Raw genomic sequence first — 26,212 nt, forward strand, 5'->3', positions numbered from 1 at the left:
GTGGTTGCTAATAACAAGAAATCTGATTTACCAACTATGAGCTGTATATTGTCTTTGAAATGCACCAGTTAACAGTAAAATTCCTGCATATCAGGTATTTTCTGTGAACACCATTTTAAGAAGCAGTCTTAAAGAGAGATTGGAGTCTAACACATCTTAGCAGCTATGAATAAAAGCTTGAGAGTTTCTTAAGGACAAAACAAGTAAATGTTCTCATAGCATCTGTTACACACCGTCAAAAGTGAAAACCTTCCGAAGCTTTCTCCGTTTGAAAGAGATGTGCTTAAAATCTCTGGAAGCACTAAACATTCAATTAAAAAATTTGGGGTGGTTTCAAGCCCATCCCCTACCAAAGTCTTGTCATGAGGCCTGGTTAAAGTTAGAACTAAAATATGGAGTAGCGTCGCTCTCTAGTATTGTGTGACACACATCGCACACTCGTGTCGGTCGAGCATTGGGTCCCGCATTGACAAGTTTGGAGGTGCATTCCTGGCAGTGTATCTTCCCGCAGTGCATGCAATGGTGCTACAATGAAATATCAACTGTCAATGATGCCAATTGCTCTTGTTACCCACAACACCTCTAAGCCTATAAGAAAAGCTGATTTACCTTATCTCTATTGGAAGAAAACTCTACATTGCAGCTGTTGCACTGCGACACGTCTGCTTCATATTCCCATCTCACTTCTGTCTCAGCCTGTCTAATCTTCTCAAGTTGAACCTATAGTTGTACAAAAACATCTTTATGCTTGAAAATCTGTCCAAGACGAGCTATAAATAACTAGTTTCAAGCTACACCATTTGTAAACAGAACAGGTCAGCTGATAACCACTAAAGATACAGTAAGATTGAGCCAACCATGAAAAGGTTTTCATTGGAACTTTTATCTTAAGATCTACCGAATAATTGCGGCCACTACACTATAACTGTACATCCAAGTCCAACACGCATATATAGTAAACCAAATAATGTCAATTATTTTGACGAGCAGCAGACGCAGGCAGTAAAAGAGGCCCACCTGAAGTTGTTGAGAAAGCTTTACGAAATCCTTTTGCACTGACTCACTATTGGTTAGTTCGGCTTGTAGAGTTCTCAACTTGTTAGCTAGCGCTTGATTTTCAGTCTTTGCACTATTCTAGAATATCAGCAATGAAGGTAAGGAGTAAGTGTCTATCGTAACAGATAACTCCAATAAACAGATAACACCAATAAACAGATAACTTCAATAAACAGATAACTCCAATAAACAGATAACTCCAATAAACAGATAACTCCAATAAACAGATAACTTCAATAAACAGATAACTCCAATAAACAGATAACTCCAATAAACAGATAACTCCAATAAACAGATAACTCCAATAAACAGATAACTCCAATAAACAGATAACTCCAATAAACAGATAACTCCAATAAACAGATAACTCCAATAAACAGATAACTCCAATAAACAAATAACTCCAATAAACAGATAACTCCAATAAACAGATAACTACAATAAACAGATAACTCCAATAAACAGATAACTCCAATAAACAGATAACTCCAATAAACAGATAACTCCAATAAACAGATAACTCCAATAAATTACTCATCAACATAATGAAAAGACGCAAGCTGTACAGTCAAACCTCAACTTGCGATCATCTCTACATATGAATTATTTAATATACAAAGTCAAGATTCATGTATTATATAATTTTGAACAAATGACATCCGCTCACTGCGTTTCCATGACGCGCATAATTCGCAAATTTGAGCCAATTCGCAAGTTATCCGCGTGATGGAAACAGCATAAATCCGCAAGCTAGGCGAGTTTTGCGATCCGCAAAACTTTACCAAATCCATCCTGCTTGCGAATCATGGAAACGGCACTTGCGAATCATGCAGATTAGATTATCGCGGCTATTCCATTATAAACATTTTCACACTTCAGTCATTTTTATTTCGATTTCAGTGGTTTCAATGCGCCAACATTCCGAATGATTGCTGCTAAGCTTAGCGTGACAAGACTGCATAGCTATTTATAGAGTCAATAATTAGGCTAATACATGACCTATGGGGTCAAGCGCTGGCTTTAAATCTGCATCAGCAGGTGTTCATTGAAACGCTTGATTGCAAAGTAACTCAACTTGCGAATCATTCGAATTATTCCAATCATGCGAATTATGTGAGTCATGGAAACATAGTGAATGTTTGTTAAAACCTTGCAGTTCTGCTAATCAGTACATAAGGATGCAGCTCTGGAGTAATCTTAAACATTATTTCATACCGTCTCTTTTAGTGTAAAATCGCTGATTCCGACATGACTAGTATGAGTGGTTGTTTTTGTGAAAGCAAAAGAAGAGTGTCTTTCTTAAAATGAAAACAAGAAATATTAGGAAAACATGATCAGACATCTTCAGATGAAGCTATCAAGAAATCTATCAAGTTGTCTAATAATTACTGAGGGACAGAATGTGAGAGTAAAGAAGGCAAAAAGTGTGCGATAATTAGAGATATACTTAAAAACTATCTAAGAATAAAAACACAACATATGTTAAAATTATGCTAATTTATGAAGGCAGCTCAAGTTAGACTAGCTTCATATATTCAATCATTTATTGTCACCTATACCTACAACTATACCTACACCTATACCTACACCTACAACTATACCTATACCTACAACTATACCTACACCAATACCTACAACTATACCTACACCTATACCTACACACTGTCCATTGTGTGTAATGTTAAATGATAAAAACCTCATTTTATTGGTTTGTACTTTATTACTAAACTTTGTATATATAATTTAGTTTTGCACAGCTCTGGTCTTTATATAGTTTTATGTTTTATATATGTTGCATGTGTTTTAATTCATCATCAGCCATTTTGAGTTGTTGAACAAACTAAACAAAATACAACAGTGTTCCTATGATAATCCTTGCTCTAAAACATGAGTCTCAAATTGCAAAGCAAACATCAGAGCAGAATTGTGACGAAGTTTGACTGTACATTAACCGGTTAAGTAAGAGTAATTACCAATTCAGATATTTGTAACCGAAGTTGAGACTCGAGTTTTTCTTCAGACTTTGATAAACCTTGATTGTTTATTTCCGCTTGTTGAAGCCTGTCCTCCAGAGCTTGCCGCTGTTTACTCTCTCTCTCCAGTTCAGATTGAACACTTTTCAGTCGTACTGCAAAAGTAGAGAAACCGCAAGAATTATTATTGTACAACCCTGTCTATTACTGTCTTCTAGTCACACCTATTTTACTGTGTGCCCTAGTAACACCTCTTTTACTACTGCACCCTAGCAATACCTCTTATACCAATGTAACCTAGCAACACCTAGTTTGCTAATGTAACCTAGCAACATATCTTATACTAATGTAACCCAGCAACACTCATTTCACTACTGCCCCTTAATAGCACCTCTTTTACTACTGTACCCTAACAACATCTCTTTCATAACTGTCCCCTAACAGCAACTCCTTTACTACTGTCCTTTACAGTAATAACTCATTCATAATCATTGTCCTTCATTCCAGTTTATAATATACAACACCTGCAGTGCTGTAAACCCTCACCATTGATTTCTGTGAGACGAGACAACTCCTGAGTAAGAGCTTCTTCTTTTCCTCTCCACTCAAGCTCCTCCGCTATCGCCTGATCTTTGAGCAGAGATACCTGCTGTGTCAGCTTGCCCTCTGTGTGCTGTTTAGCTGCCTTGCATGATATGAGCTTCTCTCTCAACTCTGTTAACAGCTTGTGAGCACTCTATAACATACCATAAGTGTTGCTTCTATATTCCTGTCACATAAAAGGCATTCCACTGACATGACCGCAAGCAGTTGAACGGACTTACAGAAAGATCAGCGGGCAGGACAAACTGCTGCTCCAACATTTCCTGTGATGTAGAAGAATGCATATCTAACAGCTTCTCATTCTCTGACTCCAGTTCGAGCAGCTGAAATATGTCAATATTCATTAGCAAAATAATAATATAGCAACTAGAAATTCCACTGTCATACAGCCCACGACCAAAGTGATAATTGAAAAAAAGAAAGGGTACTGTTGGTTGTTGAAAAAGTAGTTCTCAGCAGGAATTGACAGAGTATAGTGTAAATGAGACTTGTTTTAGTTGATATAAAATAAATTTGAGAGAGCACGACTCTAAAAAAGTGCAACTAATAATTTATTTTGGATGTAAAGTTGGTTTGAAACCAGATATACGAGTAATTGGTTAATTATTAATATTGTAATATCTATTATTATAAGTATACAGTATCTGTTAAAGGTCGTGCAGTCTAGTCTCCTCTCTTTTGCGTTGTAAGATTTGGTCATTGATAGCTAATCGAGTGATGCGCTCCCTAGCGAAGTTGTTAACAAGTAAGTCATTGATGTTTCGAACTCGAGAGAGAGCAACAAACGATATTCCAGCAGTCATTTCGTGATGGCCTATATCAATGACAGCTTTAGCCATGGTAAGACCTTGACTCTTGTGTATTGTCAAACCCCATGCTAGATCGAGAGGAATGCCTGTACGGCTAAGGGTGGCATGGCCAGCAGTCCAAGTACGCTTGATAGGAGTAACTGGAAAATTGTTGAGGTGTTCGAGAAGAAATGTTGGACCAGTATAATCTGGAAATATGCAGACAACGAAAGCAGGTAATGCAGGAGGGCCTTGATTTTCACAGTATATGATACGCAAAACAGTACCAATTGAACCATTGACTAATCCCTTCTCAACCCAAAGATTTGCTCTAAGCATAACTTGCGAACCGACTGATAGAAATACAGTGCGTTGAAGACCGCATGCAAGATTAGAAGATGCCAAGTGAGCATTGCGGCCAGCGTGTTTTGAGTTAATCTGTGCAATGGGATTGCCAAGTAATAGAAGTCTGTTTGAGTTGTAGTCGTGGACCAATTGACATGTTGGAAATAGACGAGTAGCAGTATCGAAGACGGGATCGTGATCAGCAATGCCAGGAAATCGCCGCGACAGGAGTTCATAGTCTTGCTCTGTCGACTCTCCATCACGGAGTCTTAGTAATAGATCGCGAAAGATTAGATCGTTTGCTTGGCGCATACATTGGGATAAGAAGAACGCAGTATCAAAGGTTTGGTAAGCTGAGTGGCCATGCAAACAAGCAGCACTCCTGACATTGGGCTGAAACATTCTGGCATCTAAAACAGGCGGTAGTTGACCAAAGTCGCCAAACATGATTATGGAGCAGCCACCAAAAAACTGGTCTGATTTTTCAGGGAAGGCTTGTCGCAAACATTTATCAATTGCATTAATCAGGCGGCAGCCAATCATTGAAAGTTCGTCAATTATAATGTATTTAATTTGCAGACACTTAGCTTGAAGAATTTGCAAAGCAGGGCCATTTAGCTGCCGAGTGTCAGTAGGTTTAGCAAAGTGTAGGAAAGAATGAATGGTCGAACCAGAAATGTTCAATGCTGCAACACCAGTAGGAGCCAAAATTTTGCAACATTGACCGAGTAGTTGATGCAATGCTTGAATTAGGAAGCTTTTACCTGTTCCAGCGGAACCAAGAACAAGTGCTCTGACTGGAAGAGGATTGGGAAGTTGGGAATGGTTCTCTATGCGGTCATAGACTTGCCTTTGCTCATTGTTTAGTTGGGCAATATCAACAAGAGGTATTTCAATGGGAGGTGGGTTGTAAATGTTTTGAGCATCAATTAGAAAAGTAGGAGCGTGTGGGACAAGATGTAGGAGATCTTGGCTATCGGCAACCCAGTCAAAATCCGGATTGGCTTGTAAAGCAGGTTGAGCGAAAGGCAAGTCGTCTTCTTGGTCAAGTAGGCCCATCCAGGGCTCACGTTCATGGGGAGGATTTTCAGGAATGTTTTCTGCATCTTGAGCAAGTTGGGCCGCCGCTTGTTCCACTGCATTTTCAAGTGGTTGCTCTTGGTCAACGAGTAGGGGGTTTTCATGAATGAATTGTGTGTAAGCATCGACTGGGTTCTCAAAGCCTGCGAGCAATTGGTTCCACTGGGTGAAAGGTTTATGCAGAGCTAAAAACTGCATGCAATACTTGGCAAATGTGTCACTTACTGGATCTGAGCTGTATTTGGGGAAGATTTGCATGATGGCATCACCACCAATACGGGCATGAGCTGTAAGGAAGTTTGCATTACGGTGTTGGATAAGTCTGAATGATTTTGTGAATGCAAAGAAAGACATGGCTTGGAAGGCAGGAGGACGGGCCATGTATTTTCGCATATCAGAGTTTCCTTGTCCAGGTAAGTTGTCCTGTATTGTTTGACCATCAACTTTAAGAGTGACAAAGCTGCGTGAAGAGTGATACAGAGGTAAGCTAGCAACGACATGAACTGCTTCTTGTGCGCAAACATCTCTAGCAATAGTGTTGAGTAGTAAAGCAGTTGCAGTGAGTTGTATGTTGGCTTCAGGAGGAAGCTGTTGTGTGATAATTTGGTGATAAACCTGCGTGTAGTCAGTACTTGCGGTTTCAGCTTTTGAAGTATATTTGGCAATGTATTTGGCTGCATCGGTTATGTCAAAAGTCAATGAAACGTCATGATTTGCAGTCCATGTAACCATGCATCTGCGATTATAGTTGTTCAAGAGAGGGTCATTAGTAGCAGATTTTATAGCCATAGATGTTCTACGACCTTGTTCATCTAGAACAAAATCAACAGATGTTCGTGCTTGGAGTTCTTTCGGAAAGCCAAATCGGCATTTTTGAGTGCCATCTGGCTGTGTTCGCAAACAGTATCCCGGATTGCAACGTGTATGTTTTTGACAAATGTTGACAAGGTCTTTCAAGTAGTTTTCTAAGTTATCTACATCTTGACCTCTTAATGAGCATAGGTGGTTTCGAACATCCCAATAGAAATTAGCTGGATTTTGGTTATGTTCAATGGCAGGATTCCAAGTGCATACATATTTATCCCAATACGATGTTAGTTCAAGTTGTGTACAAGTTTGTGTGTTTGGGGCATTTTGTAACCAAGCTAGGCCCTGCACATGCAAGCTGCCTCGATGTTGCCATTCAAATCTGTACCAATAGTCATCAATTAGAAAGTAAGGTGTAAGGAAATGTTTGAAGAATGTGTCAAATCTAACACCTAGGTATGAGTCAACAGTAAGAGGTGAGTGCGCAATTGCTTGAGCAATGGTTCTATCGTCAGTATCAAGGAAACGTGCAAGATCCGGCCACTGCATGTCAGCAACTGAAAATGTGAAGAAAGCAGTAGCATTTCCGAGTTGTTTGTTCATTGCCAGAAGTTCATTGCGTCGGCTATACCAGTATTGAGCAGTACCCCTGATTTGGGAACCGAACCTAAGAATTTTGTTGCTCAAGTTTCGTTGATTTTCATTGACAAGTTGGCGAATATCGGCAACAGACATTTCACGTTCATTTGGGTTGTTCTGTACGAAGACTTGACCTACTTGAATGGATTGCCAGCGGAGTGTACTATTATAAGGAAAACAAATCTAGGATCAGCTTGAAATCGACCATCTTTGTAGTAAAGATGTTTGAAGTAGTCACGCGCGGAAACAGGTTTAGCACGGGGTGCACGTAAATCCGCGGCACCTGTCGGGAACAAAACAGGAAATGCTCTTGCTATGTAGCCAACAGTGTTGAACTCGTTGATAGGTTCACCTTGTATTGCAGGCCAATCAATTACATCATTGCTATCAATTGCAGCCTGAATAGCTTGATTTTCATTTGGTGCGGGCCTTTGTGCAGGTGCAAATGTATTTGGAATGATATGGTCATTTGGAATATTTTGTTGACGTGCAAGTTAGGTTCATTGTTGTTGGCTTCATTTGGGTTGTTGGCGCCATTATCTGGATTAGGTGCTGGAGGTAGGTCAGCATCTAACTCTTGTATTATATGATGGTCAGGTAATTCCACAATGTCATCAAGTGGCAAAGCATCTATGTTTTCTTGGATAATGTTTATGTTACGATAAAATTCATTGTTAGCTTTAAGCCAAATGAGCGCGGCAAGAACTCTTTGACGACGAACTGTAAAGAGATTGGCTGGCAAGGCAACTTGGTCAACGCGTCGACGAAGGACAATAATGTCAATTTGTTGTAATTGGCGAGGTAAATTTATTACAAAGTCATTTACGTTCTGAGGGAAATTGATGACATGACCTCTGAACCCAAATTGGCCACCACGTGGAAGACGGAATATAGACATTGTAGGATTAACCTGAGCAATGAGTAACTGTTCTATAAGTGTAAGAGAAGATAACAATTCAACAGATGGACCTGGGTCCATATTGTTGGCTGCACTGAATTTATTAACAACGTCAGGTCTAACTTGTTGACACGTATGACATAGTTGTATTTGAGCATTGTATGTAATAAAATGTTTTTCATTACATTCAGTACATGTGAGCTGTGATATGTTGTTCTCAAGTCTGCCTAAAAAGTTGTTACGCAGTTCTTGAAAAGCAGGACAATCTAAAGATTGAAAATGAGGAATGTGATGAAGGGGGGCATTATTGGGAGGAGCAATATTGTTTTGTGCAATATTTTCATTGTCAACGATGTCCATAAAATCATGATCATCATCTGGAAACAAAGGGGCTGTCAAGTCGATGTCATTTACATCGCCTACAACATCTACTAAAGAATTATCTGAATCAGATGAGTTGTTATTATTAATTTGAGTAGCGTGTTGTTGAACATTAGCATTTGATGTAGATGGTTGCTGTGAGGACCTATTTATCCTCCTATTTATCCTAGTTATCCTCCTATTGCGCTGTAATAATTGAGAGACACGTGGACGGCCACTGCGTCGGCCGCGACGTGGTGTTATGGGAAGTTGTATGTCCATGGCAGTTGTCAAGTTGTTTTGAAATTAAATTCAAAGTCAATTATGCAAAACAAAAGGTTGTAAAAAAATCACACCTAATCCACTACTATCCCAAAGATATGCTCTACAACCCGATTTTACTGAAAATCGCCACAAAACGTTTAAAAAACTTGATTTAATACAACAATAAATCACACCTAATCTACTACTATCTCAAACCTGTTTCACAACACTAAAAAATATTAGTTAAAGCTGTAGGCCTAACCTACTGTAATGTAACTGTAATTTAACAATAAGTAACTTAACAATAACGTAATTTAATAATTAATTTAATAATGTTAATGGAATTTCTAGTTTAATAATGTAACTTAACAACAATTAGCAATAAGGAAATATGTTTATTATAACTCTGAAATGCAAAATTAGAAGTAAAATGGCAAGCTACTGTGTACTATACACAGTTTGAAAGTTGGTTGTGTTGAATGTAGAATGGTACTGATAGCGATCTTTAACAGAAAGTAAATATGAGCTTTGACGCGTCTGCAAGTTTTCTGCAAACTGCAGAAAATAAAAGCTGTTATAAAAGTGTTATAAAGCTGTAGGCCTAATCTACTGTATTGTATGTAATTTAACAACAATAATAAGGAAATATGTTTATTATAACTCTGAAATGCAAAATTAAAAGTGAAATGACAAGCTACTGTGTACTATACACAGTTTGAAAGTTGGTTGCGTTGAATGTAGAATGGTTTTGATAGCGATCTTTAACAGAAAGCAAGTATGAGCGTTCACACTTCTGAAAGTTTTCTGCAAACTGCAGCAAAATAAAAAAAATGTTATCGTCATAAACGGGCGTTGTAGTTCGGCCCTAGCTGGTACGTAAGTTGTAAAGAATTTCGGCTAACGTTTTAAATAATGAAACCTTCGGTGATTGGACAAAAAACATAGGCTGATAAACGGTGTACCACAATTTCGTACCTGTAAATCGGTCTACGCCTCAAACGGTCTACGTTTATTACAAAAACCTTCGAATAAATTCGATTACAAGTAAACAGCACCATAGACTGGTGAAATGAACACGGTTTTCTCGTGAAATACGCACTACTAAATAGTTCTACAATCGGTCGCACGGCTTTATTGGCGTTTCAATTTTCGGTCTTAACTTTTATTAAACCAAGCTTTTCAGGCTTTTTGTGGCAATTTTCGTTCAAATAAATCTGTCTATTTGTGTATAATCCGATCAGATGGGTAAGTTTAAAGATAATACCGACGGTTTACAAAGACTTGGTAACATATTTAAATAGGTTTAAATGTGTTTTGTATCGTTATTATACTTTAACGACTTTACATTCCGATGCTTAAATTTCTTGATGAAATTTCTAGCCAAGGGTTCGTCTCATTGTTGATGAATAATTTTCGTAAGTTGTGTGCACATGCATTTATCATAAAAACTCCCACACATCGCTCCGCTCGTTTGCTCGTGGGATAAGTTAGGTCGATGGCGCATACCTTTCCTGCAAATGAGAATTATAATATTTTCTACAAGAATACTTTTATTCAGTAAGGCTAGCAAATCTGTTAAAGGTTCAATAAAGGTTCAATGAAAACTGCCAAACTCATTCAATGAATAAGCAGCGAATTTATATGCAGTCCACTAAAAACTTTTATTAGGAGTCCTGGCTTCTAGCCCTACAGCGGTGTCAGCGGTGGCATCGTACAATAGTGTGAAGAACTAGCCTGTGTTGGTGCCACTGGGGTGCTGGTCTTTTAAGTCAAAGGTTCATCTAAACATACAAGCTATATAGAAAATCATCATATTCATTCAGTAGAGACATAAGGTAGTAAACTGTGAGTGCTTCCGCTAATAAAACAAACACGTGCTATAGAAGTGCACACAGCTCGCTAGTTTGTTCCTCGTTTTATGGTTTGTTTTTGTTTGCATTCATAAACATTAGCAAATGCTGGTTTATCTTTCCATGATGCAAGGGTTTGTGTGCAAATATTATGCATTATTAAAACATTTTGATAAAAATGTATAACGCAAATAATTCTTAGGACACTAAAAGAAACCGGAGAGCTTTGTGCTTTGAGCAATCACAGAAACGCGCATATTCTGACTTGTAGGTAATAAAACCCCTAAACTACTCGTGTAAGGATTATACAAGCCATAGGTTGAGTCTGTCACTTGGTCTTCAGCTAAAGCCTGGTTCCCATATCGATTGCGATACATCGGCGGTAACTTGCGCAGCAAAACGTTTGCGACGTTAGGCTCGGCGGCATATGTTCACATATAGGCTGCATCGCTAAACATAACCGCGTAATCAAAGAAATGCTCGTTAGCCACGCCGTTTCCATAATGGTGACCTTCACCCGTACAGTGCATTTCGGGAAGGTTTTGCTTGCGGTCTTTTGTGAAATTTGAGCAGCGCGGAACTATTGCGATGCCGCCGGCAACTATCGGCGGTGCCCGGCGCGTAGGTTCTCATTTCACCGCTAATTTCATTTCAGCCTGCGGTGCTGTCGCCGGTGTTACGCGACGTATATGGGAACCGGGCTTTAGCCTTAACAAATATGGACACAATGACAAAACCTATCAGTGTATACACCACAAGACAATCCCGTAACTGCCCAACTCTAGTACTGCGAGGTAACATCAAGTATCTAATAGCAGACACTCTGTGTGAATGCTGGTTCACGGCTGTTTATTAGCATAATGAAAGAGTTCATTCCAATTCAGTCATAGATAATTTAACAGCTGAAGGGGGCGGGGTTAAGCAGTATGATACTCGTAAATCATGGCTGATCCCAATGAATAAGCAAGCAAAATAAATATAGAAATTTGACATACATTTTCACAGACCACTAAGAGTAGAGTGTAAGTGACATACCTGCTTCTGAACATCTTCTCTCTCCTTAACCAGGGAAAGCTACAAATGGACAGCAGTTAGCAACCACACGGTAGATAGAGGAATCCAAAACTCCATATTGATGCGAAAAAAGCTAGCAAATAATGGAGATATATAAAGTCATACCTTACAGCCAGTATAGGTATATAGAGTCATACCTTACAGCTAGTAGAGATATATAGGGACATACCTTACAGCTAGTAGAGATATATAGAGTCATACCTTACAGCTAGTAGACATATATAGAGTCATACCTTCCAGCTACTGTAGAGATATATAGGGACATACCTTACAGCTAGTATAGATATAGTGTCATGCCTTACAGCTAGTAGAGATATAGTGTCATACCTTACAGCTAGTAGAGATATATAGAGTCATACCTCACAGCTAGTAGAGATATATAGAGTCATACCTTACAGCTAGTAGAGATATATAGTGTCATACCTAACAGCTAGTAGAGATATATAGTGTCATACCTCACAGCTAGTAGAGATATATAGAGTCATACCTTACAGCTAGTAGAGATATATAGTGTCATACCTTACAGCTAGTAGAGATATAGTGTCATACCTTACAGCTAGTAGAGATATATAGGGACATACCTTACAGCTAGTAGAGATATATAGAGTCATACCTTACAGCTAGTAGAGATATATAGTGTCATACCTTACAGCTAGCAGAGATATATAGTGTCATACCTTACAGCTAGTAGAGATATATAGGGACATACCTTACAGCTAGTAGAGATATATAGAGTCATACCTTACAGCTAGTAGACATATATAGAGTCATACCTTCCAGCTACTGTAGAGATATATAGGAACATACCTTACAGCTAGTATAGATATAGTGTCATGCCTTACAGCTAGTAGAGATATATAGAGATGTACCTTACAGCTAGTAGAGATATATATAGTCATACCTTACAGTTAGTAGAGATATAGAGATGTACCTTACAGCTAGTAGAGATATATATAGTCATACCTTACAGCTAGTAGAGATATATAGTCATACCATGCAGCTAGTAGAGATATATAGAGATGTACCTTACAGCTAGTAGAGATATAGAGATGTACCTTACAGCTAGTAGAGATATATATAGTCATACCTTACAGCTAGTAGAGATATATAGTCATACCATGCAGCTAGTAGAGATATATAGAGATGTACCATACAGCTAGTAGATATATAGAGATGTACCTTACAGCTAGTAGAGATATATATAGTCATACCTTACAGTTAGTAGAGATATATAGTCATACCATGCAGCTAGTAGAGATATATAGAGTCATACCTTACAGCTAGTAGAGATATATAGTCATACCATACAGCTAGTAGAGATATATAGAGTCATACCTTACAGCTAGTAGAGATATATAGTCATACCATACAGCTAGTAGATATATAGAGATGTACCTTACAGCATCCCTTCGCAGAACTGAAGCAACAATAAATTTTGAAGAAACACTCTAGGCTAGAAGACAAACATTGTAAAGCTCACCACGCGAGCACGAAACTCTTGAGAAGTCTCATCCAGGGTTGCTGTGAGTACATACACTTTTTCCTCTAACTCTTCCACCATTTTATTCAATCTTGTTAACTAAATGTACAAAAAAGTGTACAATAGTCCACATGTGTTTAAAGCTAAAAAGCAAGGGTGGCTTCCAGCCTCATACACCAAAGATTATATTTATAAATTAATAAGTGCAGATACATAATTGTGACTGAGATGCTTCGCAAAAGCTTGTAAACAAGTAATCTCACTTTAGTGTAATCACCAGAGCAACCTGTGGCACTGCGCAGCAGTTGTGCCAGAAGCACACGACTTCTTTTATCCAATAATATGAATTTCCGAGAGGAGAATTTCTGTACTAACACACAACTCATTCACTTGAAGTCAGTTGGGAATAGTGAGTAAGTTGGCACCTCATCTCAACCTACTGCGCTGTTGTTTGTATGGCTAGAAATTTTCCCTAGTTGCTTAAAATTTAATGATGAATTTGGAGATGAAAGAAAGGTGCATTAACAAAATCATTTCAATGTTAGTGATTTCAGAGTGTAAAAAGTGTCATTTATAAAGAAAAAGCTTCAAAGGCAAACTACAGCACTCTGATTAGGGTACATGGAGAACTGTGACTGAGTTCTTTCGAACCAACAAAGAGCTAGTAGATTGCCTTATAAATTGCCTTGAAATAAGTCATAATATACGTTGGAAAGTAAGGTATCCAAATACAAGCAACAATGAATGGCCCGCATGTGTCAGAGTATGGCGCCTTACAGTGCCTCGCCTTGCGTGTTCACAACTCGAGTTGTACAACTCGAGTTGCCGTGTTGTACAACTCGGCCTGGGTTTTTGATGAACTCGAGTTGTGTTACGCAAAACTAACACGGGTTCGTAAAGAAAGCAAAGTGAGTAATTGGGGTGTCTCATTTACAGAAATTTAATAATAATAATTTAAATATGTATACATATTTAAACTATATATATCGGCGAGATTTGCGCATATTCATTTCTATAAATTTAAAGAGACAAAAACAATTGTAGAATGTAAAAAGCAAACTAAAAAACAATCTATATGAGAGCCGAGCAGCGAAATTTTTTTCCCAAACAGGTTTACATACGGCAGTAAAATTTTGGCTCATGATTGGCTTTAGTAATTGAGTTTTAGTAATCAAAACCTACATCATTACATTGAAAGTCAATAGTTATAATTAGAAAGGAACACAAAATTCCAAAATTTTATTCAAAATGGCTTAAATTAATGAGTTTTAAGTGAGCTGAGCGCCTCTTACGTTTTAACAGCACTTTTTGAATGATAACATCAGTTTTGCTACGTTATTTAAAATTTTGTGTTCCTTTCTAATTAAAACTATTGATTTCTAATGTGATGATGTAAGTTTTGGTTACTAAAACTCAATTACTAAAGCCAATCATGAGCCAAAATTTTACTGCCGTATGTAAACCTGTTTGGGAAAAAGAAATTCGCAGCCAGCCGGGCAACTTCTTTTTCAAATAAAAAAAGAGTCATCTCTCTAGAATCTGACAAGAAACTGAATGAACACCGAAAATGAACATAGAAATTATTTCAACGGCGTTTAATGATGCACCAAAATAAATTCCATATATAGAAAATATTGCTAGAGAAAATAAAATGATGAGATGTTCTCAAGCCGAGTTGTTGAATTCGAGTTGCTGTTGAAAGAACTCGGCTTGGGTTTTGATGAACTCGAGTTGTGCAACTCGAGTTATATTTACAAACTCGAGTTGTACAACTCGAGTTGTGCAACTCGAGTTGTACAACTCGAGTTGCAAACTCGGCACAGTATAATTCTAATAATTCGCTATTAGCTCTAGTTTTACAGTACATACATAGTTTAATTTCTATTAGCTAACGGGTGCCTATTGATATACCATTGTTAATATAACCAGATCTACGGTTATTCTACCGTAATACCAATATATCGCACCTTACTTTTGAAAAGTCGTGTTGCGCGTTCACAACTCGAGTTGTGCAACTCGAGTTGATCAACTCGAGTTGCAAACACGCAACGCGAGGCACTGTAAGGCGCCATAGTCAGAGAGATAACATTTAGAGAGTCAGAGAAACAATCATCTTGCAAAAACAATCAACTTTCTAAAACGAAATTTTCAAAAATTGTTTAAAAATCAAGTTAATTCTGTTCCAAAGGAGAAAATATTACGAAACATTGTTTAAAATAAAATAATGATCATCGGTTTTTGACTGAACAAAACCACAAAGTTTACAATTATAGCAAGCTTATTCAGAACATATGCTAATATACCTAGCTGTTTAACACAGACCGACTTCCAATTAAGGAACATGATGGCCGATAGTTAGTCCAATAAGTGCGGTGTCCCAGAACTGCAGAAGTTTACTAGAATACAAGTGGTTACTTTATTGTTAAACCAACTAGAGAAGATCATTGTCACCTTGACCTTATCGTGAGACAGGGAGCTGTTCATATAAGCTGACAGCATGCGTACAATGGTACACACAACGCACTCACACGATTATGTTATAATAAATACTAATAACAATCACCTGTGATGTAGACTCCAACCCCAAAGATTTCATGTTTTCTTCGAGCTCACTAATAACTTTCTTCTGTTCTTTGACATTCTGTCGTGATTGGTTTAATTGCCCCTCGAGAGACTTTATCTGTTCCTGCTCTTTCTGTAGCTCCGCCTCGTAGTTTTTACACATATCACAAGGCCTCCCGAGCTTAGCTCGTGACTGCTGCAACTGTAAGACAACTGTAAGGTATATCCATGTATTGTTTTATACATTTATATAAGTATGCTCATCCTAGCCTTTCATCAACCCAAATATACAAATACTTTATTCTCAACAAGTGCCAACATCTACCGTAACTAGTAAGTTGCCCTCTTCTTTAGTTTCATAACTTGTAATAGGATGAAAGAAAACAGGAGTTATGGATAGCCAGTCTCGCTATTGCATAGCTATTTCTAGCAAACGATTATGTGGAGAGGATAAACACTTTCCTGCCATTGAAGAGAATAAACACTGTCCTGCCATTAATGTCTGTGCTCCAAAGTAATGACAGGTTAATTTAATTTTGTGTAAGTTGATAAGTCTGGCATCGTGTCACGTACAACAAGTACTCTTTATAGGGCTAGAGAGGTGGAGTAATCTTAACAGGGGTACAAAGATGAGTAATCAGTGTAAAAGTAAGTTTCACCAGTTCAAACTCAAAGCACGTCTGCGAAATTGTTGATCAAATCACAAAATAGATTTATGGAACAATCTACATCAAATATGAATGTTCAGATGCCAATTGCAAAACATTGTTTTAGTTTGCCTTTTCGAGTAGTGTTGTCACAATTTTGAGCGATGAAATGGAGTGACTGCTTCGTTTATATAAAGAATTTCAAAAATGTTAGTTTAGCCATTGAATGAACAATGCTCAGGTGCAGCTGTCTCTTTGGAACCCAGGCAGGCTACTAGTAGCAGTGATAAACCTTAGCATAAAGTACACCTGCATCATCAATGAAAGGTTAAAAGTGGCTGTATGACAGGCACTTCATAAAAGAGCAATACAATGTTTAGCTTTGACTTGAAACATCGTTGAATGGTTGAAACCAAACAAGGATAGCTCAAAATTGAACTATGGAGCTTCCTAATAAATCAAGATTTTGATATGTTAAATTTAAAACACCATCCTTAAGAAATTTTTGCAAGAACCGAAAACTAATGCAAAATTAATGGCTTAGTATGACAACTCCACAAATAACATAGACAAAACAGTTAAACAACCAGAAGACATGTGTTTTTCTAAACAGAGTTACCCCATGAATTATTTGATCCCAAAACAAACTAATTAAAATTTCTTAAAAGATAAATCGAAGCAAGCAAATGCAGCAAAGTGAAAAGTTTATTGTTGTGCGAATGTTAATGGTTCTCCAGAAACCCTGTCAGAGAAGAGCTAAATATTGTGAGTAAAACTTGTCTCCATTGTGTATCATAGCATAAAGTTAACAGACAAGAAGCTGCCCCTCTTACCTCCTCCTGCAGCTTCGCCCACTGCTTTTCTGACACGACCCTTGAGCCAGCAGCCGTCGTAGATGATATTCTGTCCGGAGTCTGCTGCCTGAACTGTCCTAAAACTCTGCTGTTCTCCATATCCTCCGCTTGTGGTGCTATAATATCAGTTCTAGTCACATAAAGTGAGGTTATATGGTGTCAAAACGAGAGGTTAAAAAGTAAGTAAAGAGATTACATAAGATGATTATGAAAATGTTACTGGGAAACCAAAGAATTTGAAAAAAATTTAGATAGAAAGGTTGGAGTGAGAAAGACCGGAGAGAGACGTAGTGTAAAGAAGACGAGTAGAGCAGGAAAGATTCAAGAGAAAGAATGGAGATAAACAGATTGAACAAATAAAGATTGGAAAAAGAAAAACTGAAGAAAGAAGTGGTGAAGAGAAGTTGGAAGAAAGAAAATCTGTTACGAAGAGAAGTTGACAAAGCACATAGAATTAAAGCATTGACGATGACCAATAAAACGAGACAAAACGAGTGGATAAAGACCCACCTACTAAGGCAGAGGTCATATCATCAGTGAGAATAACCCGACTAATGTTGAGACTAGAGGGAAGAGACATCGAGTCTGGTGTATCGCGGTGCATGAGGTCCGCCTGTTCTCCAGAAGATTCCTTATTGCTAGTTTCCAAATGCAAAGGTTCGGCATTCTCAAATTCTCGGTAAACCTCTGCAGAGCTCAGACTTGTATGGGATGAACTATTTTTGAGGGAACCGGGTAAGTTGAGCAGCGAGTCACCCTAAAAATAAAATGGAGTAAAGCAAGAGGTGAGTAAAAACTTGTATTGTAAATAGCAGCAACCTCAACTGCCCTAAAAAACATGCACTGCTTGATTTTCTTTCCAGTCATATACATGTACATGTACTAGCTGTGCTACCCGGCATTGCCCGGGTAATAAAAAAGTCTGGACAGAAAATTGATTTATATTTAACATAAAACAACATTTATTATTCTAACTTTCAAACTACATATCATGAGAGATGTGTTTTGCGTAGTTTAAATAAATTAAGAGAAAAGTGAAAACAACTGTAAAGGTTTTAAAACTTAGTCAAACAACTGTAACTTTCAAGCTGTTAGCCTGGCACAATGCCAATGGAAAATTGCAGTAAGCTGCTAGGCTTCTAATGACGGTACTCCATGACATTGCGTCAGCATTGTTGTCCAGCTGCAATTATTCTAATAATAGCTATAGCCGGAATGCAGACAGACATATGACATACACACGGACATACTTTGAGAGATATATATACATGTAGAAGTAATAATGGTAAAATTTATTTTGCAAAAAAATGCAAAGTTAGCAAAAAAATGGCGCACCTCAGCTTCTATCAGATCGATCTGTTCCTGCTTGTGTTTTTCTAACTCTTCCATTTCCTGCTGATGGGCTTCCTTTTCAGCGTCCTGGCGTTGCAGTTCTGTTTAAAAAGACACATAAATATTTATACTATTGGAAAATTCATATAAACTGAAGTCATAATCAGCCAATCAATTGTATTACACACAAGTTCACACTATGCAACAAATGTGTGTAGCAGTAATGCCGACCTTCGACCTTACGCTGCTGCTCCTCCGTCAGAACAGACTCCATCCTTTTCATGTCTATCATCAGCAGACGTTGCGACTCTAAAAACTGGTCATTAGCCATCTGCCATGTTAGTTTTAGATTTTCGTGTTCTTTTCCCTCCTTTTCCAACAAATCCAAAGCTAAAGCACAAGCAAGACTATCAAAGTAAAGATTATAAAACATGAACAACGAAAGAAGCAAAGCACACCAGTAAACATGCAAAGAGTCGAAAAGTACCCACACTCCCTGAGCTCTCTCCTCAGTTCTTCTACATCCGTTTGAAAAACATCCTTCTGTTTGGCGAGGACAGCGACATACATCTCAAGGTCTCGACGACTCGCCTTCTCCGCCTTCAGCTCGTTCTCTAGTTCTTTGAGCTGGACATATATTAGGACTTACGGATAGCCAGTTTTTACTATTACATAGCTATTTCTAGCAAACGATTACGTGGAGAGGATAAACACTGTCCAACCACCAACATTTGTGCTCCAAAGTACTGACAGGTTAATTTAATTTTGTATAAGTTACAAAGTCTGGCATCGTGTTACGTACAATCGTGTTACGTACTCTTTAAAGGGCTAGAGAAGTGGTGTTATCTTGATAGAGATACAAGATGAGCAATCGGTGTAAAAGTAAGTTTCACCAGTTCAAACTCCAAGCTTTGTGGATTGCATAGATTTGTGGAACAGCCTGCATCAAATATGACTGCTCAAATGTCAATTGTTTACTTTTTTATCTTAATCCTTTTTTTGAGATGCTATGCAAACTTTAATTGATAAAAATGTGAATGCTTCATTTTGATTTTTTCCAGTTAATATACTGCAGAATTAGAAAAACTGGCTTTGAAATCCATAACTAAGAAAATAATATTGTTTTTTTAAAATACAATTGCAGTTAATCAATGTAGAGCGATGCATTAGGAACGTCTTAGCAATAAACCTCCACTTACCATCACCACCTCTACATACAAATTTCTTAACTTACAACATAAAATGTCAGCAGATGTTCCTCTTGAGTACATGAAGTCACTCCCAACATGCCCAAACTTTTTGAAAACACTAGTTTTGCAAGGTAAAGCAAAATACTGGTAGAAAGTATAAATGTAAATAATAGAATTATATAAATTAAGATGATTCAAGCTATATCTAGTTTCAATTGAAGTTAGATATGCCGTGTATTTTATCACTCATTCTACCGCTGAACTTGAACATTGCTGAGACTACCCTTTTCTTCATGTTCTTCAATATAAAGTAATAAAAAACCTCCTTTTACTCATAATTTATTTATTTAGTTTTTACACGTAAGTTAAGTTTTGACTAATAACTTTTGTATAATTATAATGAATTTGTTTTAAAGCTATATGTAATTACTTGAAATATTTATCATTGCTATTGGAGTACTAAAGTGAATTAAACAAAATATGTTTTGTGATAAGAATATTTCAACACCCAACAGCTTGACATACAAAGCAAATATTATAATAGATTAATTTCATATGCCAAGTTTATAGTAACTGAGAAGCATAATGACTAACAATGCCAAGAACTCTGCCAAGACATGAAAGCACACATGACTGATTCTTGCCTTGAATAAAATCTTCTATCACTAGAGCACTCACTCTCTGCGCACCGATAGAAAAGCTGTGTCAATAAATTTGAGAGAGGGAGCCAGTACAGGCGCTGCCACAGAAACACAAGAAAAACTAGTGATTAACTAAAGCGCCTAAAATAGGCCCAAAGTCTATTTGCAGCCAGAGGAATAATTTAAAATGGAATGTCTGTCCTGGCACCACTGAAGGGTCTTTTCAGGGATCAAAGAACAGCCCGAGACTCTAGACCACTAAGTAGTTTGTAACAGTTTGTAAATTATAAAGAACATGTGATGCGTATGAGAAAGAACCATTGCATGCACATAGTTTTGCTAATGATAACACAGTTTCACAGAATGCCATAAAATGCTGCCTCGAGTGTGGCAGGTGTCAGCAGTGGAATACTACTGAAGCATCTAGGTAGGAGTAAACATACAAGTTGTATACTGATGTAGTCTAAAGCGGGGCTAATTATAAACAAACCTTTTCTTCGTGGTCCACCACTTCAAAAAGATCCTTAGATTTTTTCTCCCCAGCAGCGTCTAGTGAATCCGCCTGCAGAGTCACGCATACAGATTGTTATATACTACCCGTGCAAGAGAAAACATTGATAAATTGTGCAAAGCATGTATATTGCTTGTGCAACCACAAAAACCGCTGTTATTTAATAGATTAATAAGAACTTTAAAAAATGTAACGGACCAATCATTAGATGATCAGGCAGAAGACATGCTCACAGTATGCACTGCATCCAGACACTGTCATGCTTGTCCTGTGTTCACTAGCCTATCGATAAGAATGCAAAGATATAACACACCCAGCACTCAACATGCTTTGAACATAGGTTATACGCAAGCAATATCGTGATATACATGTAGATATATTCATGCCCGGACTGACTCATTCCAAAAGCATGGCCAACACTCTCACATACACTACAGAAACGCAAAGCTTGCAGAGCTGAGCGCGGTACCTCCTCATCAGCATCATCAAGTGTCTAAAACATTAGCTTGTTGGGGAAGAGGTAAGAAACATGAAGGGAGGCTGCCCTGCCTACCCTTAGTAAGCAATCATTGCATGACAAGCGAGTGAAACTCGCCCCGGCCTCATCGATGTTCAAATCCCAGGGCTGATACTCCTCCCTAAAAGGCCCATTAGGTTCGGCCCAAAATCACGTTTTAGGGGGGGTTTTCAGACCATGAGGCACTGTCAGTGAATTTGCTACTTTAGGGGTGGTTTCCACAGCCAAGCCAGTAAAAGGGCCCGTGCTCATCAAGGTTTTATTCAACCAAAGTAATACCAAAAAATTGCACCGAAATTCCAGTCTTCATTTTAATACAAATCGCATTAGAATCTGCATGCTTGCTGATGGGAAACAAATGGAAAAGAGACAGTCAACATTGAATCATCTTAGCAACTATTTAGCCATATACTCAGAACGAATGATATGCTATTTCTTTCATTGATATTTACTATGTTTTCCTTTGTAAATTAAAATGATGATCTGATGGTTGATGTTTGGAATCAGTTTTATTAACCCTTTTTGCAGGCTTAGTGACATTTTGTCGTTTTGCGATACTGACGCTAGTCGGCAGAGCAACTGTTATGTCGCCACACGAACGGTTTTTATAAATTGATTTATGGTTAGCTAATTGCCTGTTTTTGTTTAATTTTTTACTAATAGTAAACTACAATATATCAGTCTCTGTTAGCAACAAAAATAAGCCGTTTGCAGAAAAAAAAACGATCGTTTTTGCAATACTAAACAAACAAAAAATTCGAAATAAAAACGTATCTAAATAAAATTGTGAATTTTGTTTGTAGGTTTTTTCTGCTTTATTAATGCATGAATCATATTGGATGTTTAGCAGGGCTTAGAACCTGGGCGCCCTTTAGAAAACTCCCAGTGTTTAGGGGGTGTATTCCCAGGGCTGATACTCTGAAAGAAACACCCACCTGGATAGGCCCAGACTTGGATATTGTACCCCCAATCACCTGGTAGGTCAATTTGAATTTGGATATTGTACCCCCAATCACCTGGTTGGTCAATTTGAAATACACCCCCTAAACACTGGGAGTTTTCTAAAGGGCGCCCAGGTTCTAAGCCCTGCTAAACATCCAATATGATTCATGCATTAATAAAGCAGAAAAAACCTACAAACAAAATTCACAATTTTATTTAGATACGTTTTTATTTCGAATTTTTTGTTTGTTCAGTATTGCAAAAACGATCGTTTTTTTTTCTGCAAACGGCTTATTTTTGTTGCTAACAGAGACTGATATATTGTAGTTTACTATTAGTAAAAAATTAAACAAAAACAGGCAATTAGCTAACCATAAATCAATTTATAAAAACCGTTCGTGTGGCGACATAATAGTTGCTCTGCCGACTAGCGTCAGTATCGCAAAACGACAAAATGTCACTAAGCCTGCAAAAAGGGTTAATAAAACTGATTCCAAACATCAACCATCAGATCATCATTTTAATTTACAAAGGAAAACATAGTAAATATCAATGAAAGAAATAGCATATCATTCGTTCTGAGTATATGGCTAAATAGTTGCTAAGATGATTCAGTGTTGACTGTCTCTTTTCCATTTGTTTCCCGTCAGCAAGCATGCAGATTCTAATGCGATTTGTATTAAAATGAAGACTGGAATTTCGGTGCAATTTTTTGGTATTACTTTGGTTGAATAAAACCTTAATGAGCACGAGCCCTTTTACTGGCTTGGCTGTGGAAACCACCCCTAAAGTAGCAAATTCACTGACAGTGCCTCATGGTCTGAAAACCCCCCCTAAAACGTGATTTTGGGCCGAACCTAATGGGCCTTTTAGGGAGGAGTATCAGCCCTGGGGGTGTATTTCAAATTGACCAACCAGGTGATTGGGGGTACAATATCCAAATTCAAATTGACCAACCAGGTGATTGGGGGTACAATATCCAAGTCTGGGCCTATCCAGGTGGGTGTTTCTTTCAGAGTATCAGCCCTGGGGTTCAAATGTATTTTTAGCATGTTTTGCTACATCAGGTTGTTGTTGGATTAATAATGACAAAGTTACTATCACACAAGTAACTAGTACAAAATGGACTGGCAATCTGTATAGGATCTGGCAGGCCAATAAACGTTCAATTTGAAAGTATGGCATTGGCTCCCCAAGAGAAGAAATGGCTCCTCTTTATTTCCAACTTGCAATGAATATCTTAGAATCCAAAAGCATAAACAGCATGTATGAAATTTTGCTGACAAAGATAGCAAATTGAGGTCTCAGCAATAAACAAAAACATATACGTATACCTGTATATAAATAACAAAGGTACAAGCTTCTAGCTGCTTTGCAACTCTTAAAGGTTTCTGTGGTTTCGCAGAAGTTACACAAGCAAGCTACTGATATAAAGTATAATGCTATCATATACATCAGTGCAATCAGATAGTAGCTCTAGTCCCACACTCTTTGTTATGCCATCTCACAGTACACTATCCTTCACAGAGCCATCAAGACATGGCACCAATATGCTTTTATTACCGTCACTTGCACTACCGTCCCCTGTACTACAGTCCATTGTACTACCTACTACCATCACTTATACTACCGTCACTTGTACTATCGTCACTTGTACTACCGCCACTTGTACTACCATCACTTTTACTCCCGTCACTTTTACTACCGTCACTTTTACTACCGTCACTTGTACTACCGTCACCTGTACTACTGTCACTTGTACTACCGTACCTTGTACTATCGTCACTTGTACTACCGCTACTTGTACTACCATCACTTTTACTACCGTCACTTGTACTACCATCCCCTGTACTACCGTCACTTGTACTACCGTCACTTGTACTACCGTCACTTGTACTACCGTCACTTGTACTACCGTCACATGTACTACCATCGCTCACCTGCTGGTCAGCATATTTCTGAAGTATCTGATGGGCTGCATCAAGCTGGGTTCGCAAGTCATCAACTTGTGTTCGAAGTTCATTCTTCTCTGCTATGCATGATGCTGGGCATGACGACGGAGTCCCCCTAGAGGAGTCCAGTGTACTTTTCTGGGCACTTGTACTTAGTCCCCGTCTACAATAGATAAGTTCTATGAAACTTAGGCTACTGCTATTTTCAAACCAGTGACTATTACTTTCTTCAAACGAGTGATTATCCTTCCTACGCAGGTGAACATTAAAGAAGTCTAAAGACCAAAGTAAACCACCTCATATTCTCCTCCATCTGCAGACGACCTTGCAAAGAGGTCTTTACTATCTTGAGTTCTTCATTGAGATTTTTATTAACTGTGACTAATTTTCCCACTTTTTCCTCCAACTCATGTTTCTTAGAGTTTTCTGCAAGCAATACAAGTGATTGACAATCAAACAAAAAGCAAACAATGTATTGAGTCATCTTTTTGCACTGAACTCAAGACAAAGAGCATATCAGAACTGACCATTGAGTAGCTCCTGAAGTGACATGTTGAGGGAAGACAGGTCCTCTTGGTGCACCTCCTTTAGTCTGTCCATCTCCTCGTCCTTGCTCAGACAGGTGATCATATGCTCTGTCTTCATATCAGCCACTTGCTCTCGAATGCCTTTCAGTTCAGACTCTAGACGTGACTTACAATGCTTCAGGTTTTCTAATTCCTCTGTGAGCTTATTTGTTTCCTCTGTGAATAAGAAGTTGGAATATATGTACGAGTGATAAGTCGATTAAAAATAGAACAACTATCCTTGCGTAGTATACTAGCTGCCATGCTAAGGCTTGCCAAATTAGGTCAGCCTAATTACTGCCTGCAAAAGCTAGGTATTTTGAGCTTGATGCTTCTTGCTTATTGTATGAAGAAGCGGTATGACGAAAGATTCATATGAAACTCTTATGTCATAGAAACTCGTGTCGCTGAGCTCAATAGCAAGAGTACCTTGCTAGCGGAAGAAACACTCTACCGCTGCTGAGAGCCAGACTATGATTACTTATTAATTGGGAGTCATTTGGTTTGCCCCACCAACTGCTTGAATAATATCTAAATGTTTTAACGGATACAGAAGAACTAGACTAAAACTGAAATCAAGTAAGCATAACCATATCTTAGTATGAAAACTTGGAACATTTAGTACCTTCCTTTTTCTTATAAATGTCCATAAAATATGCTCGCTTCTGACCAAAAGACTTGACTTCTATCTCCAACTCAGCCAAACGGTTTTCATTTGGTGAGGTGACTCCATTACTAGCCTCCATCCTGCATGCAGTACTCCTACAACGTGAAGGCAATATTAGTGATGACCAAATGAATGGTATGATTTATGTGAACAAAGTGGAAGTTGACTGTTAGATCTTGGCATTTGACTAGAAAATTCAACTAAACCTTGGCGGTCTTCATTTTTCAAAAAAAATCCAACATTCATATGTTATTAATGCACTAGGTTTTAAAACCTTCCTAAAACAAAAATAGCTGTGAATATCATGTTTTGTCTATCGAGCAAACGCAGGCTTTCGTACAAAACTTCTATCAATTCTAGAAAATAGCTCAAGTTTATGGGTGCAAAGATTATAAAAAGGTTTAATTTAAAGTATGAACACGTAAGACTATAAGAGTAGGAAAAATGTTGCTTTGTACCAAATCATTTCTGGTATGTTGAAGCTGTTGTATGACCTCCATCGTGCACTCATTGTTAGGGTATCGGAAAAAGATTTACAAGTTACACCAACAAACCAGGACATGATTACTCATGAAGTAAATGATAAGCAATAATTATCTTTAGAGAACTAAACT

At 37.9% G+C, this 26,212-nt stretch overlaps 1 protein-coding gene across 1 annotated transcript; it reads right to left on the bottom strand.

Moving 5' to 3' along the window:
- Positions 1-26: 26 nt before the first annotated feature.
- On the bottom strand, positions 27-25,688 carry LOC137399216 (rab GTPase-binding effector protein 1-like). The gene is made up of 20 exons (XM_068085229.1): positions 25,557-25,688; positions 24,893-25,108; positions 24,662-24,791; positions 24,354-24,528; positions 21,424-21,447; positions 20,934-21,005; positions 19,104-19,239; positions 18,844-19,002; positions 18,616-18,713; positions 17,791-18,037; positions 17,260-17,396; positions 15,781-15,981; positions 13,218-13,316; positions 11,699-11,737; positions 3,854-3,955; positions 3,576-3,765; positions 3,030-3,184; positions 1,018-1,134; positions 610-720; positions 27-525 (listed from the first exon to the last, which is right to left on the bottom strand). The coding sequence occupies exons 1-20, from the start codon at positions 25,675-25,677 to the stop codon at positions 361-363; spliced, it is 2,694 nt and encodes an 897-aa protein (XP_067941330.1). The 5' UTR covers positions 25,678-25,688; the 3' UTR covers positions 27-360.
- Positions 25,689-26,212: the final 524 nt, after the last annotated feature.

Source organism: Watersipora subatra, chromosome 1 (assembly GCF_963576615.1).
Source record: "Watersipora subatra chromosome 1, tzWatSuba1.1, whole genome shotgun sequence".
NCBI classification, from domain to species: Eukaryota; Metazoa; Bryozoa; class Gymnolaemata; order Cheilostomatida; family Watersiporidae; genus Watersipora; species Watersipora subatra.